This window comes from Diadema setosum, chromosome 16 (genome assembly GCF_964275005.1).
Source record: "Diadema setosum chromosome 16, eeDiaSeto1, whole genome shotgun sequence".
In the NCBI taxonomy this organism is placed as follows: Eukaryota; Metazoa; Echinodermata; class Echinoidea; order Diadematoida; family Diadematidae; genus Diadema; species Diadema setosum.
In genome coordinates this window covers 7,786,821-7,802,987 of record NC_092700.1, presented here as the reverse complement: position 1 = coordinate 7,802,987, position 16,167 = coordinate 7,786,821, and the positions used below count along the sequence as shown (strand labels likewise).

General features: G+C 39.4%; 2 protein-coding genes across 2 annotated transcripts in view; one reads left to right on the top strand and one right to left on the bottom strand.

The window, feature by feature from the left end:
- LOC140240158 (uncharacterized) overlaps positions 1–3,482 on the bottom strand; it is a 34,393-nt gene extending 30,911 nt beyond the window's left edge. The window contains exons 1-3 of the mRNA XM_072319963.1: positions 3,416–3,482; positions 2,396–2,582; positions 1,323–1,387 (exon numbers count right to left, since the gene is read on the bottom strand). Coding sequence (XP_072176064.1) covers positions 1,323–1,387; positions 2,396–2,538 — 208 coding nt within the window. The 5' untranslated portion in view covers positions 2,539–2,582; positions 3,416–3,482. The remainder of the gene's footprint in view (positions 1–1,322; positions 1,388–2,395; positions 2,583–3,415) is intronic.
- A 9,121-nt stretch (positions 3,483–12,603) lies between these two features.
- Positions 12,604–16,167, top strand: LOC140239932 (uncharacterized). Its single transcript, XM_072319750.1, has 5 exons — positions 12,604–12,743; positions 12,847–12,913; positions 13,478–13,542; positions 14,241–14,304; positions 14,663–16,167. The coding sequence occupies exons 1-5, from the start codon at positions 12,725–12,727 to the stop codon at positions 15,222–15,224; spliced, it is 777 nt and encodes a 258-aa protein (XP_072175851.1). The 5' UTR covers positions 12,604–12,724; the 3' UTR covers positions 15,225–16,167.

Sequence of the window (16,167 nt, the reverse complement as noted above, 5' to 3'; positions counted from 1 at the left end):
GCATGACACTAGATCAATACAAGAGTGCCTTGCCCTTCTCATGTACATGTACTAACAGGGAACACAGCTGGACTCAGCTCCATCAGCTTGCTGGTGAGATGAAATCCTCATTTTATCCCGGAATTCCACCTTTTTACACACCGTATGAATGGTAACAACTCCCAGGCTTACAATATATGGTGTGACTAGGACTTGAGGGGCATTCCAAGGAAGGATCTCCTGCTGAAACACAAAAGATACCATTCTCTAAAGACACTGAGTCAATGGAATTCCTCCTCTGACTAGAAATAAACATTCCTTTTGACTCACTGACTGATGATTTTAATAGAAACCAAAGTGTTAGCTTTTTATGTTCCTTTGTCCTTAGTTAGTTAGCAGTATAAAGTCACAATGGTCTGCTTGGATGAAGAGTGGTTAAATTGAAGAAAGGAAGTCCAGGATGGGAAAAAAGGGAACTTTCTTTTTGTCCTATTCTCATTCTTCACATGACGGTAAACTGAGCAAGTAAGAATTTTTGTAAGATTTCATAATCCTAGAGTGAAATACATATATCTGACTTAATAATACACACAAACCTAGGTGACCCCCCCCCCCCAAAAAAAAAAAAAAAAAAAAAAACATATAATATCATACCTGCCAACATTTTATGATGAAATATCTTACTCGTGGATTGCAAAAATCTTATTTTATATGCAAACTGAAGTTAAAAATCTTACTTTCGGTCAAATCTTCAAAAAATACACATAAAAGGTATGTCTAAATATTTTTTAAAAATCTGATTTCTCTGACAGAAAATCTGATTTTGCTATTTTTAACGTAAAAAATCTTACTAAATCTGATAAAATCTTACTACATGTAGTTGGCAAGTATGTAATATGCAAAGTAAGAATATTATCTCACATTCAAGATTCCTGGGTGATAAAAAAAAAAAAAACAAACGAAATGTGATATCAGTGGTCATAATTACATTAATGGAAGTTAAATAACACAAGGGGTCGTACAAATCTAGGCTGTCTCCTTCTTCTCTGGACTGAGAAATTCAGCTCATTTGAATCTCATTTTGAGAGCTGTAACATTTTGACAAATTCTGAAGGATTTCTGTATGCCAACCCTTCACTAATTTTGCAATATCACTCTACACTACCCTACCCTTCTCAGGTTGCACAGATGCACACACCCACACTTGGCAAGTGGTGGGATACAGCCTACAGGGTGGGGAGCAACAAGGAACTGGCCCAAATTCTGCTCTTGTTGGAAAATCTACCCAGACATTCTGTCAGATAAATCCCCGCGTTCTGATTGGTTGAACAATTTCTGCTCACCTGTGTTTTCCTGATCCATTTGCGACCTCCTCCTACGAAGATCCCTTGAATATGGGGTAGAGCACCTGCCATATGAGCAGAATCATAAAATTGAATGTTTTTTTATTTATTTTTTTTTTCACAATTTCTCAACAGAGATTCAGTTTTGCCTGGCAATAATGTCACACTGCATAATTTGCTTATTGTGGACCAAGTTATTTGATGATAAAATATTTCATGATTACAGATATTGAACCAAGAGGAGTACTGTAAAACATGATTTATTCGCGGCATGAAATTTTCACGAATTGGAGCCGACGGCCTTTTTCGTGGCATGAAATTTTCGCGAATTGCCAGTCGTTCAATGCATATAGCGTAGACAAGAACTTTCGCGTGCATTTTAATGTTGCAAATCTTGGCGCTTGTGAAATTCGCGAAATTAAAATGCATGCGAACATTCCTCGTTTTACAGTATACCTTGGGTAGTTGCACTTTATCAGAACTTGTGCATTAATAATAACATGTATTCATTGTATCATATATATGCAAATTAGATTTAACTACACACCTATATGTGTACATGATCATCGGGGAAATTTGAAGTAACTGTTGTGCACGCAAAATGAACGGGCACTTCCCTGGGAAAGAATAGGAACCATGCCAGTTCCTTCCTTAGACAAGTGGAAAGGCAGCCCTTGGAAATGTCCCAAAAAAGTGTGATTTTTTTTTTTTTTTTTTTTTTTTTTTTGGGGGGGTGTCCAATTTTTATAGGAATATTATCTATTTCATTATATTTATTTCAGTCCCCTCAGACCGTTTCCTTTTATCTTCACACTTACTATACCAATCTCCGTCTCCCTTCCCTTTTGACGATATCCCTTAGGTTAACTAAACCTAGGCCGATAAGAAATTGGCGCAGTGAACATCGCAGTGAATCCTATGGCTGTACAGTAGAAATAATTGTTTGTCTCACAAAGAAATACATTAGATTTCTTCGTAAACCAACAATCATTATTTCTACCCCGACGCCAAAACATCCATTTCAGTCAACGTGAATAAAGGAGTGGTGTGTCCCTTTAAAATTGTCAGCTTACCTCCTGCTCTGAGTGACCGAGGAGGAGGAGGCCGAGGCCATGGGGAAGAGGAAGCTGGAAGCGCTGGCTGGGCTGATGGGGGTGAAGGGAATATCGGGCAGGTCCATGGAGAAGGAGAACCCAGAGGGGATGAAGGTGTCCATCAGGGTGGGACCTCGCTGCCTCGTCACTTTCTGGGATAGCTCAGCTGTTGACATGATATCAATATTTACCACATCTAGTACATATGAAGAGTTTGACCCAGATACAGGGTAAGCAACATCTTAAGCACTCTAAAGTATTAAAGATGTCCATGATTAGAAAGAGCAAAATGAAACCTCACTTGCTACATAACAAAGAATATTTTTGAAGTTATGATTACAATGTACGAATATCTCATATTTCCTTAAATATCAAGTGCTTTCTTTGTTCTTAGCAGCCCTTTTCACAGATTATCTCCAGTTAAGAAGAATGAAATGAACTCATTTTGAAAATCAAACACTTGCTTGAAGGCAAATGAAGTATTCATGTGGTGGTAAAGAACACGGTGAAGTCTTGATTAAAGAAAGACTTGATAAGTACTGGAGACATGAAAGAAAAAACAAAACAAAACTACCAGTGCATTGATGAGTTCATCATGTTGTTCCAGCTGTATAATGCTGAGAATGTCGTAGTATCATAATATTTCTTACATTACAATCTACTACTAGTACGTACATGTAGGCTACATGTTATTTAGTATTAGTATGAGTGGTAAAGAGTTTGTGTTTTCTTCTTTAATTTCATTGTAAAGTAAATCTTGGCTCTTAAAGTATTTTTGTCTCTTTTTATTCTTTTATTTTTCCTTTTTTGTGGGGGGGGGGGTATCTTCATCCATAAGATCAGTCTTTTCACTGAAGGCAAAATTTTACCAACCTGATTTTGCGTTATGATATCTTATTTTACCCTCCATCATAATGCCTTAAACGGGTTTTCTAACGTATCATCAATAATAAAATGAATAATGAGCTAAGAATGTGAACAGGGCACGGATTTCCTTACTTTGCACAATCTCTGTTTGTGGTTCAGACTCAATCTTTTCTTCCTCAACCTCGTCCTCCTCCTCCTCCTCCTCCACTTTCTCTTCCTTTGGTGGCTTTGCATTTGCAGCCGGCTGCTTCACCACCTCCCTCTTGGATCTGGTTTGGACCGGATTGGGCTGCCTCGATCTGGTCTGGGCAGGCTGCAGCTGCTTGGATGCAGTCTGAACCGGTTTGCCCTGCCTGGCGGCCAGCCTGGCAGACTGCCTGGTAGAGGATCTGGTGGCAGGGCCATTCTGGGGCGGGACAGGGGCGGAGACAGGTCCCCGTCTGGGTCTCTTTGTGGGTACAGGCTCCTATGCAAATGGAAATGGAGGAAAAAAAGTACTACTGAGGGCCACAAAAAAAAAAGACGAAAAGAATTTCATGAACCATTCAAGTCCAGGGAATCCTGTTTATGTTTGCTCAAAATGACTGCCTCCATGACAAAATGCCTCATAACTGCCTCGAGCAGCTTTTCAGCTCAGTATAAACAGACAGAGGTGATCCGATCAAGTCTGATCCACTCAGGTCCTGAAACCACCTACAGGGCTGGTTTTAGACTTGCTATAGCAGCCTCTGCTGCTGTATAAATGCTGAGGGGGTTCGAGGAAGCCGTTTTTTTAGCCCACCCAGAAGTTATTGCTGAAGGTCAACAACCCAGCCGTCACAACCAATCCCTGCTGATAAAACCTGCTCAACTTGCACAATCCTGTGCCGTGTATCAGAGGGGAGGGGCAGATTGGGCCAGCTTGGGCTTCCCAGGACCTACTCTTGGCGAGCAGTACAGACAAACGAGAGGTCCCTTTATGACATCATGTGTGGACAACAATTTAAAGAAAATATAAAGGAAATTCCACAAAAATTCATTTTTCATGAAAATTACACATTCCATCAAGTTGATACTGACATACTCTATGTTAAGGGTAGCAATTATTTACCTTGCTTTCTGAAAGCAGTTAGTCAAGTGCTCTTTCATTATGCTAGAAAAGTTAATTTTTGTGGAATTACCTTTTATATTTTCTTTATATTGTTGTCCACACTTGGCATCATAACCTCTAGTAGTCTCCTCATCCAGCAGTTCCAACACCAAAACCAAAACAAAAAAAAAATCATAACTTTTGCATTGATTGTCCAATCTTCCTCAAACATTCAGTGATAAGTTGTCAGCGCTGACAATTTCAGCAGAATCCTTGGTTTTGATTGGATGAGATGCTCTGGTCACTGACTGTTACTATGGTGTTTGTCAGAGCTGACAAATGTTGATGAAACACCACCTGTTCTACTAATGTTGCTGCTTTCACTCAATCCACATTTCTCTTTAGGTTTTGGTTTCCTTTAATCATGTATGTATATGTCTTATGCTTACCGCAACCTTGGCTGGAGCTTTCGTCCTTCCTGCGTCCTTCACAGTGGCTGAGGTCGTCCTTGTAGATGACCTTGTTCGGGTAACTGGTGCAGAAGTCACTTTTCCCGTTGGTTTCTGAATACATGCATTCGGAATCATATCAAGTAAAAATATTGCTCTAGAGTATGATAACAATCACGGAAATGAAAATGATGAAAAGGGGTAGTAGTTTCACTGCAAACAGTAAATGCACTCCTTAAAAAGAGAAATGATACATGTCTGTAATATTTTAAACTTTTTGATAAGGTTCATGCAAAAAAAAAAGGACTCAAATTAAAAGAATTCCAAATGAATAGTTTTCCATTGGTTGTGGAGAACATTAGAACTGCCTGAACAAAAGAACCCATGGCAGTGAAATAATTACAGAAGAAAGCATTGAGTTGAGGTTCGAGCATAAGATGAAGCGGTGAAAAGTAAATTAATCAAACAACTCATTGTCAGGACTTTTGTTCGCCAGTGTACGTGTAAACAAGAGCGCAAAAAAGCGTGATTTGAATCGCACTTTGAATCACGATTTTCCTGAATGTGCCTAGTGGAAACAGTTGTGGAGCCAACCCTCACCTGAGCTGCCTTGGCATCAGACCGGAACAGGCTGACCTCTGATTTGCGGTCCATTGCTTTGGAGACTCTGAAGACCTGAAAATTAAATTAGGTTAAGAACTGTTTACAACTAGATACCTCCGCCGAGACCATGGGGTCATGAACATCACAGAACTGTGTGCACATCCTTGAAAAGACAAACAAACAAACCCCAGTTTTCAAACTAGCAATATTACTTAATTACCACAACGTATTTCCCCTGATAATTTCACTAAAATCTGTTTGTAACTTTTGGGTGAACCAAATATCATAGCTAACTGACCAATAAACAAACAAGGCCAGAAAAACTGTAACCTCCTTTGCAGAGGCTACAAAAGAGGAAATTAAATTCAGGTACCAGTTTGACAGTGGCATGGTTTTAATTCCTAAAACATCTTCCCATGATCTTGCTACATAAAAAAAAAAAAAAAAATTAAATCAAGCATAAAACAGAAAATGAAATGAAAGTCTCTTTTTAGCCAATTAAGACTGGAGTATTCACAGACTTGTGTTTGATTTGACTTATGTTTGATTGCCTGACATATGTTTCAGGGTTCATATTCTTTCTAATGAATTAAATTCCATAACTTTCCATGACCTTTCTAGCCAGAATTCCATGACCTTTCCATGACTTTCAAACACTTTTTTTTTTAACACATTAGACGGAAAACTTGATCTCAAATTAAAGCGAAGCAACTAGGGAATACATACACATCTCACACAAACAACAGATAAACTTCTATAATTTTCACAATTCCATGACTTTCCATGACCTTTTGATGGAAATATTAATTTTTCATGACTTTCAAGGCCTGGAAAAAGGCTAGGCCAAATTTCATAACATTCCAGGTTTTCCATGACCTGTATGAACCCTGTGCTTGATTTCAACCTTTGTGTAACAGGGCCAAGGGACTTGAAGGGTTACAGAAACAGATCATCAAGCTCTAATCCTGCTTGGATACCTGAGGCTTCTTGCTGTTCATGGCCATCTGTCTCTTCTTCATCTCTTTCTCCTCCTTCCATTTCATCAGCTTTTCTCGTCTCGTCATTCCTGCCGCGGCTGCTGCTGCTGCCGGTGGCGGTGCAGCTGTTGATGCCCCCGTCTTTGCCCTGGGGCGGGGCTCTGGTTCTTTCGCCGGAGGCTTGCCGGATGCTCCTTTTCCTGAACACGTCACAATGGGCAGAAACTCAATGAACAGGGACAGGCAGATGGAGGGAGATTTGCAGCGAATTCAAATTCACCCATAGATTTCTCTCAGGTGATGAGTACACTGTAATCCATTCGCTAAACTTTCTTTCTGCATTATTTGTGACTTTTTTGAATGCATACAATGTAAAAATCCCCAAGTCTACAAACTACAAGGAAACCAAAACCCAAAGAGAAATGTGGATTGAGTAAAAGCAGCCACATTAGTAAAACACACCAGTGAAAGTTTGAGGAAAATCTGACAATCGATACAAAAGTTATCAATTCTTAAAATTTTGATGTCAGAACTGCTGGATGAGGAGACTACATTGTACTAGAGGTTATGGCATCATGTGTGGACAATAATGTAGTGAAAATAAAAAAGGGAATTCCACAAAAATTCGCTTTTCTAGCATAATGAAAGAGCACTTGACTAACTGCTTTCAGAAAGCAGGGGGAATAATTGCTACCCTTTATACGTGTACATGTATGTCAGTATCAGGTTAATGGAAAGTGTGATTTTCATGAAAAATGGATTTTTGTGGAATTAAAACACAAACCACAAACCTTTCTTTGCCTTTTGAGGAAGACTGGTGGGAGGTGGCATCAATGTCTTTGCTGGGTTCTCCTTCACCGGTGAGAAACTGATGTCGTCCATCTTTCGGTGGTCCATGAAAGTCTTGTTCCGGATGGCCCTCTGGTCAATGGAGCGGCGGTGAAGTCGCGCAAACTTTGTGTCGACTGTGGAGCCTTTCTTTTTGAAATAGTCGGCTCTGTCCATTTTTGCGTGTCTGCTAGAGTTAGGATTAAGAGTACAGCACATGGAATGGGGAATGACATCAGATGAATAGGCCCTTGCATGCAAGAGTAAAAGCAGCATTGTTACCAGTGTTACAAAATGATCAGAAATATCTACAATGACACAATAATGTAGAACCTTTTTAGTTGAATAAACAACAAAGTTTTGACTTTTTAGCATTCTATCTGTATTTCTATGCACAAGTTGATCTGCTACAACAGACCTAGACAATAATCAAGTTTTTGAAAATTGGTGACATAAAAGATGTCTAGAGCTAGATTTACTACTCGTTGTTAGTAGGCCCTACTGTTCTATGAATATCCGCACTTGATTAATGGGGGCATTGTAGCATAGAGGATAATCTGACTCCCGATCAATCAACTCCAAATTGAAGGACCCAAGTCTGATTCCTGCCCAGTGCTCACTTCCTTGGACAAGATGTTTTTACCCACCATGTCCCTCTCAACCACAGTGTAAAAATGGGGGGGGGGGGGGGGGCAACGCTAGGGTACTAAAAATGGCATGATGGCAAGGCCCTCTGGTAGAGTAGTGGCAACATTGAAGAGCTCAAGACACGAGGCTACCCTGGATTAATAAGACATTACTATCATTATTATTGTTATTAATTAACCAAGCCATATCCATGGGCGGGTCCGGGACCAGGAATTCCATAAAGGAATTAAAGGGGATTCATAGTGGATAAATTAAAGGGGGGCGCATGCGCCCCCATTTTTTTCTTTTTATTTCTTTTTTTTTTTAGCACAAAATAAACAGGGGGCGCGCGTCCGGTGCGCCCCCCTCTGGGTCCGCCACTGATACCGTGTCACTAATTATCATCAGCTGAATTACGTTTTGAAATCAACTAGAAAAGCACTCTGAGAGCACAGACCTCCGCCAAGCAGGTTTTCCACCACTGATCTTGTTCTTTCATAGAGATTATTTCCACTCATATGTGTATGCAGGCTGAAAATAGCCCACTCACAGCAAAAGAAGCCGTTTGTTGTGTCATCAACCCTCAGCTGCGCGGTGCCTTTGAGTTGCCCTAGCAGAAACCAGACCACGCATTTAACTGCACATATGAAAACCTTAACAATGTGCAGCTTGAACTCCCAAGTTCATTGACCCAACCTGCCAAAATATTGAAAATCCTGAAATTTCTGAATCACTGCCAAAATTTAATCATCTGTTCCTTGTGTCATTTTCAACCTTTCCTGCAAGTTTCATTCAAATCTGTTCACAAGGACTTTGCACACGGACAAACAAACAAACAGTAATGAAAACATGATCCTCCTCTTGCTCCTTTTGGCAAAAATGATCATCGATCATCTATGCTCTAGGGCTGTTCTAGGAATGGAATGATGGATATTATCGATGAATCACATAAATTGTCACCGGATTTCATTATCGTTCAATGACACAAAAAAGACAAAATGCAGGGTTGTCAATGTGTACTCCCTCCACAGCTCCCACTACTGCACTATGCATACAAACATGTGCACTCACGTACCACCGCACATCTCACCTGAGAGCATGTAAATGGCTTCATTTTGTAGAACATGCAACATAACCAGATAACATGATTAACAGTCTCAGTCTAGTCAAACACTAATATACACTATAGTATGACGAGTATCAACTACCAACTACACATTGCTGGAAAAAGACTCCCGATAAGAGTAAAAGACTTCTTCTTCTTCTTCTTACACCCCGGTTAAAAATTGAAGTTTAACAAAGATAGATCTAACATAGGCCCAGTAGGGCCTAGTAACATTAGTAATTTAGACCGACTAGCACTGACCAGAGTCGTCCAGACACCACACCGCCTGCAAAGCACACGCGGGATCAGGAACAGCAAAATTTCAATCAATAAAACCAAGTTACCTCTGACCCGAGTCTAGATTTAAATCTCAAACCAAATAAAATTTAAGAAGGGCGTAGAGGTTCTATTTTTTAAACGCATATTTCAGCCGTAAAGTGCATGCGCATGATTGGATTGACCGAAAGATCCGGCCTGATCGGTCTGTAAATTTATCTGGTCGTCGCGGGATATAATGTTCCGCGGAGACTGCGTCTGGCTTCACGGCGCGGATCCCCTCCTACGGCCACGGAGGAGAGCGATAACGTCAAAAAAATAATACCTCCTCAGCTCAGCTCCGGACAGACGCATCTTTGATTGGACTGTGTTAGATTGCCACGCGACGCGTACGCGCATAATCATGACGATAATATAGGTTTTCTATTTTAAACTCCTCCGATCTCCCAAACCCCCAATCAGTGCAGAGCCAACCACATGTGACTGGCCAGAGCCGAGAGGATAGCCCGACCAGACGCCGTGACTCGCGACACTTGTGTACAGCGACATGACAGGGCTGTGTTCACTAGCCAGCGCCAGCAGGCGCGCAGAGGCCAGAGCTGTGGATCGAGGAGTAGGCCTAGTGTGACAGCGATCATTTAGGTACATTACACAAATCGCAATAGGTGGGACCGTGATGGATCTGCTCGGTATGCATGCGCAATGCTCGATGCATGTCATATTAACAATTAATAACAACAACACAAACACAAACTTGTAATGAAATAGTGTTCTTTGCTTACCAAGTTGATCAGATGCTGAAGAATAATTGAGAATTATACAATGTGATTATATTTGTTTTCCCGTAAATCATTTGGAGACTTCCTTGTGATGGTTTATTTTTTGGCACCAGGCAAGTATCGCTGCATAATGCGCTATACAATTTGTGTCTGTAAAATCTATTTTGAATTGACGTGCCATGGGGAAAGCACGTTTGTGATTGGTCAAATCTGTAACTAGCTTTATTTCATGCGCCACCTTACCGTAGTATAAAGTAATTCACATTTCACCGGTGTATTCAGGCTAGAATTAATATTAATAATTACTAATTATAATTTTTCTGAGAGAAAAAAGACATTTTAGGAATAAGAGTGCATATATGGATCATCATATTTAAATTTAATTGTTGGATTACTTTACAATTTAGCAAACAACGACTTGCGTCACGAAATTGAAAATGAATAGTCTTCGTATTCTAAACCGTAATGAAGCTGATGCCTAATCCAGCACCTTGAAGTGGCAATAAACCACCCAGGATATGTTGTATTGTAATAATTTAAAAATTAAATCAGAAAATCAAGCATTTTTCTTTTCTTTTAGAACAAGTCAGACATCATCCTATCAGAATTACATATTCAGAGATTTGAGTTTAATTATCTGATTTGGTTTTTGTTTTATTTAACTTATCTGTTCCTCTCACATTGAGGACTGTAATTGCTGATTATATCATTAATGCTAGATCAATATTGTATTTGTGATTGGTATATGTTGTATTCTTTATTTGGTATATATTTGTTTTTGTTTACCAATTTCTTCTTTGTTGAAATTTTTAAACATGTATATGCATGTAAATATTATGATATCTTTTCATTTTTGAAGCGCCATGAGCACCAGAAAAGTGGACCTGTGCGCTATAGAAGTAGCCACTATTATTATTTTTATTATTATTATTATTATCATTATTATCTCTTTTTTTTGCAGCAGGGTAGGTGCCTAAATACCCATGGATATAACCACTGAAGCTCCCTGACCCCCCCCCCCCCCCCAACACACACACATGTACATTTTGGGGGGGCTTTTCAATTGACTCAGCTTCGAAAGAAAACCCCCAAAGTCGGGAATGGAAGCCACAAGAACAACCACTACTTACTTAGAGTCTCTATAGCTGTCAACCCCCTTCATTAAAAAAGAAAGATAGAAAGAAAGAAAGAAAACATGCCTCAATTTCTCTTTACACTTGCGATTGGATAAGCAGGGTTTAATCGATGACTAGTCCGGAGACCGTATGCCTAAATCTCAGATAATCATGGGGGGTGTTTCATCCACGTTTGTCGGCGCTGACAACTTGAATCACTGTAGTAACAGTCAGTGACCAGAGCATCTCAGCCAATCAAAACCAATGATTTTGCTGAAATTGGTCAGTGCCGACAGTTGTCGGCGCTGACAAGCGTTGATGAAACACCCCCTGTTCATTTTATTATATAGGAGTGTCTTATTTTATTTTATTTTTTTTAATAATAATAATAATAATAATAATAATAATAATAATAATAATAATAATAATAATAATAATGATAATAATAATAATAGTGGCCACTTGTATAGCGCACAGGTCCACTTTTCAGTGCTCATGGCGCTTCAAAAATGAAAAAATATCATATATTTACATGCATATACATATTCAAACATTTCAACAAAGAAGAAAATGGTAAACAAAAGCAAATATATACTAAATAAAGAATACAACATATATCAATTAAAAATACAATATTGATCCAATATTAATGACATACAGCAATTACAGTCCTCAGTATGAAAGGAACAGATAAGTTTTAAGTTTGGATTTGAATGACTCTGTAGATGACAGTTCCCTTAACTGAAGAGGTAACTGATTCCACAATTTTGGTCCCATAACGGAAAAAGCACGATCACCATACCCATGTTTTACTCTGGGTGTTTGGAGTAAGAATGCATCTGATGATGAACGTAGCCTTCGTGTCGGATTGTATTTTTGAACAGAATTACTTATGTATATTGGGGAAAAAGAATGAACTGAATGATGTACTAATAACAGAATCTTGAAAATAATCCTTTTTTCTACAGGTAACCCATGTAAGGAACGGAGAACTGGTGACATGGAATCAAACTTATTAGTAAAAGTTAACAATCGGGCAGCAGAATTTTGCAACCGTTGAAGTTTTGTGACATCTTTTTTTGAAAGATTACACAACAATGAATTCGAAAAATCCAACCGAGAAGAAATCAAAGCATGAATACAGGTCCCACTGGGTCAGAGGGTCGTTTTTGTGCATTTACTTATCATATTTTGTCAATGCAAACATTGAAAAACAATTGCTTTTCAATAATATCCTGCCGAAAGATTCTTCAATGTCGGATATCAAAATTTTTGATACTAACGTTGTATATTCGTCGTTGTCAACGACACAGCCAGGCTTAGTTTTTCAGACTATCTATATAAGCAGCTGGTCATGCATATTCATTAGACGTAACGCGGAAGTAAACCTGCACAAGGCTCCCGTGGCAACCATTCATTGCTGTACCTTGGCAACGTGGATCACACGCGACATAATACACACACGCGCGTACGCTCTCGCTAGCTTGCTCTGTATTAATTTGTGTAGTTGAAACGCCTTTGCAGAGAATCAACAAGTAGATAGCGGTAGCGGGAATACACTTGAAGAAACTATCATAGATTTAGTCTTGCCCGTCAGGTTATTTGTACAAAATATGGCAACGGTTGAAACAAGTAAGTTCTTATCATTCTCTATCCGCAATTTCGAGATATTCTGAACTCTTTATAGCAAAGATTTCATTCTTTTACACTGGCTTTGTTTTTGTCTTGTTCTCAGGTTCCGCGAGGCGCATCGACGTGCTAGCCCACCCCAAGCAGCTCCCGCCTGGATACCGGGAGGACAGGTAAGTCGCGACCGTAGACGTAGTGTGACTCTCCATGCGGGTATATATTGCATAAAGCCATAGAATACTCCCTCGGCTCGGGGGCTTTCAAGATCTTTGCATATCCGTCGACTTTGATGTGGTCTCAGAGCCATGAGGCGTCACTATCCTGTTTCCTTTTTACCTGTGCACATTATTTTGTACAAATGCTTTAGGCCCTACTCTATACTATACTAACTCTATACGACTATAGATATACAATGCAATGTAGTGTAGAATCGATCATCATGATCATGCAGTGGGAAGTATGATTTTGAACAGTGTTCAATTTCAACTTCGTTTGTACTGAAGAGTGAGTGTTGCCATCAACGATACAATGGTGAGTGCTGTGAGCAATAACCTTATCTAATAATCATTTTGGATTTTTTGTTTTTTTTTTTGAAATCATGTGTGGACACCTACAAATACCAAAAGATTTTGTTTGTTTTTGTTTACATCGTCACTATGCTGTATTATTTACATCAAACATCTATAGATTTTTACAATATTTCTTTAACGTATTCCAACTACCATGTTTCCCTCCAGGCGATCGGTTTACTGGGTCGACAAACCACCTCTTATGCCTGGCCCAGAAGGTACCACAAAATTTGGTAAGTGTCATATCCAACACTAATAGTTTGCTTAATTATGAGCATTGAAATAATCACATTTTATCTATTGATAATTTTAAGCAAAATAAGAAGGTGAAATTCCTAGTGTTGTTGATTTGTATGCAAAGCGTTGTATGGTGATTTTTTTTTTCTTGAATTTTGTGACTCTGCTGATATTTGCAATATTAATGACACAAAAACAATACCCCCTGTTACAACTAATCTTCTCCAAGAATGGAAATCATTCACTTAGCTTATCTAAAAGGGAAAACATTCATTTCTCATTCCATCGCTTCAGTTCTCAACGGTAGATTTCTCCACTAATCATAGACATACATACCAAAAATTATTTGCTTCAGTTTTTATTATTTTTGGTATCTTTGTAAATTGGACTCTGTCAGTTATCCATAATATGAAACATGCTTTCGAGTATAAAATATAAATGTACACTGGTTTGCAGATGTTTCATGATTTCAAGTTTGCATTCCATGGGTAATTGAATATGATGCGTGTAGCTTTTGTTATGATTTCCAGCAATCCAATAGTCAGTCATTTTGCTGGGAAATATATGCACGATGCATTCATATTTCATGCCCATTTGGCTTTATACACGATGTATTTCATCACTTCACAATTTGTTCATTGTTTGCATCTTGGTGACAAATCAGTTTATGTTGATCCTCCATTTTTCTTTGCAGATGTAACACAGTGGGTCGATGGCCTTAGCAAGCACAAATCCTACAGCAGATATGTCAGTGACAGGTAAGCTACTGAAACAAGGGTACACATGTAGAGCTTTAAATCTACTGAAACTCTCCTTTTTTGTCATTTTGTTCCCACACTTCTTGCACTCACTCTCTGATGTTCTTCTTACAATGCTTAGATTTTATTTTGTTTGATGTGACCACCTCATAGGCCATTTTATGTGCATCGTCATAAGTCATACAGTGCAAGTTATGAAATTTACATTATAGAACGAACTAAGCACGACTTTGCAAGATAGATATATTTCACTGTATTTATTCTGATTTAGACTGTTTTGGAGGATGCTAATTTTGTATGTTTGTTGAACTATGATCCTAATGATATATTCTTATATTCTCCATGTTGCATTTTACAGACCGTCCCCCAAATGGCCGGTGAGTAAAGCAGCTCAAAAAGCCGATGCCAGTGCTCGTGTGGAAGCCCTCGCTCAGCCCAAGAATTGGGCCAACTACTTCACTCTCCACCGTCCTATCATGACGACTGTTAGCGAAGCGGCCAAGAATGCCGCACCCTCTGCACGTATTGAGCAGCTGGCAATGCCCAAGACATACCAGCCACTCAAGATCAAGGAATCGTGGGAGTTTGACTGCTACCGCTGGGACAACGAGATCACAGACGCCGCCAAGAATGCCCGCTGCTCGGAGCGGCTAGAAGCGCTCGCAGAGCCAAAGAGCCTCCACAACCACTTCCGCTTCGCCAAGCCCATCCGCTGGAAGACGGAGGACTCGGCCCTGAAGGCCATAGCCACACTGCGCCTCCAACAGCTTGCCCGCCCCAAGAGTCGGGGCAAGTCAGAGCAGTTTGACCCTTACAAGGTGTCAACCGCTGCCATTCACGGCAGGCCGACCCCACGCATTGAAGAACTCTGCATGCCTATACCAAGGAAAGTTCGCACGAAGAAAGGCGTGGCGGCATAGAAACACAAAACAATTTGCTATTTATGTGTGCTCGTATAGCACCCCATGCTCAGATATGGCTATTCCTGCATTGGAACCATGATACCACCGTGGCTGTGGAGTAAAAGTGGATTGTTTCTGCTGAAAGGGAAGAAAAATCATTTCTAACTAAATTTCCATGTAACTGTGTATCAAATTGTCATGAGGAAAAATGCCAAACTTTGATGCAATAACTCTGTATCTACATGTATGTAAATGATTTTCAAGTGATTGACTTATGCAAGCTCTCATAAAGCTTTATCACTCTCTCAGTTTTTGCTGTCTCTACCACATATCACAGCTTATGCATTTATTTTTGTTATCTATGCAAGTTTCTTTCAGTATACCAGGTAGAGAGGCACCGTTTTTGTTTTCATTTGCTGTCAGACATGCAATGTGTTTTGCATGTGGTAGCATCCACCTGTTATGTTTCTTCCGTCCAAATTCTAAATGGCATTATCAATATCTATGTATCATTTACCCTGGGGATGAAAATGGTGCAATCTATATCATAGTAGTTCATGATATAGGTGTGGACAAGTCGTAGTTGTTCATGATGTAATTATAGATTAAAAATTGTTCCATTCACTAAAAAGAAAGGCAATTATTGTGTATTTCTTACAAGACAGACTATGTTAAGTTTCCCATTCACACCAAACTTGCTTGGGCATTATCCTAAAGAGCGCTTAGATGCATATTCTATGTCATCACATGCATGTATTTATATATCATGGGCATATCGCGCAAAAAAATAATGTTTGTTACTATTCAAGTTTCTGTCCCTATGAGTCTTTAAACCGTTTGCTTTGTTTTACCCTGCATAATACAGACTGCAGGTCAGTGTGGTATGCATGGTAAACATCCTGCTGCATTGGTAAAAACACAAAGGCCTGAATTCACGAAGGTGGTACAAATTAAACCATGG

Coding starts and splice junctions, on each gene's coding strand:
- LOC140239932 (XM_072319750.1), top strand. Junction 12,914..13,477: donor CCTGGATACCGGGAGGACAG/GTAAGTCGCGAC, acceptor GTTTCCCTCCAG/GCGATCGGTTTACTGGGTCG. Junction 14,305..14,662: donor AGCAGATATGTCAGTGACAG/GTAAGCTACTGA, acceptor TGCATTTTACAG/ACCGTCCCCCAAATGGCCGG.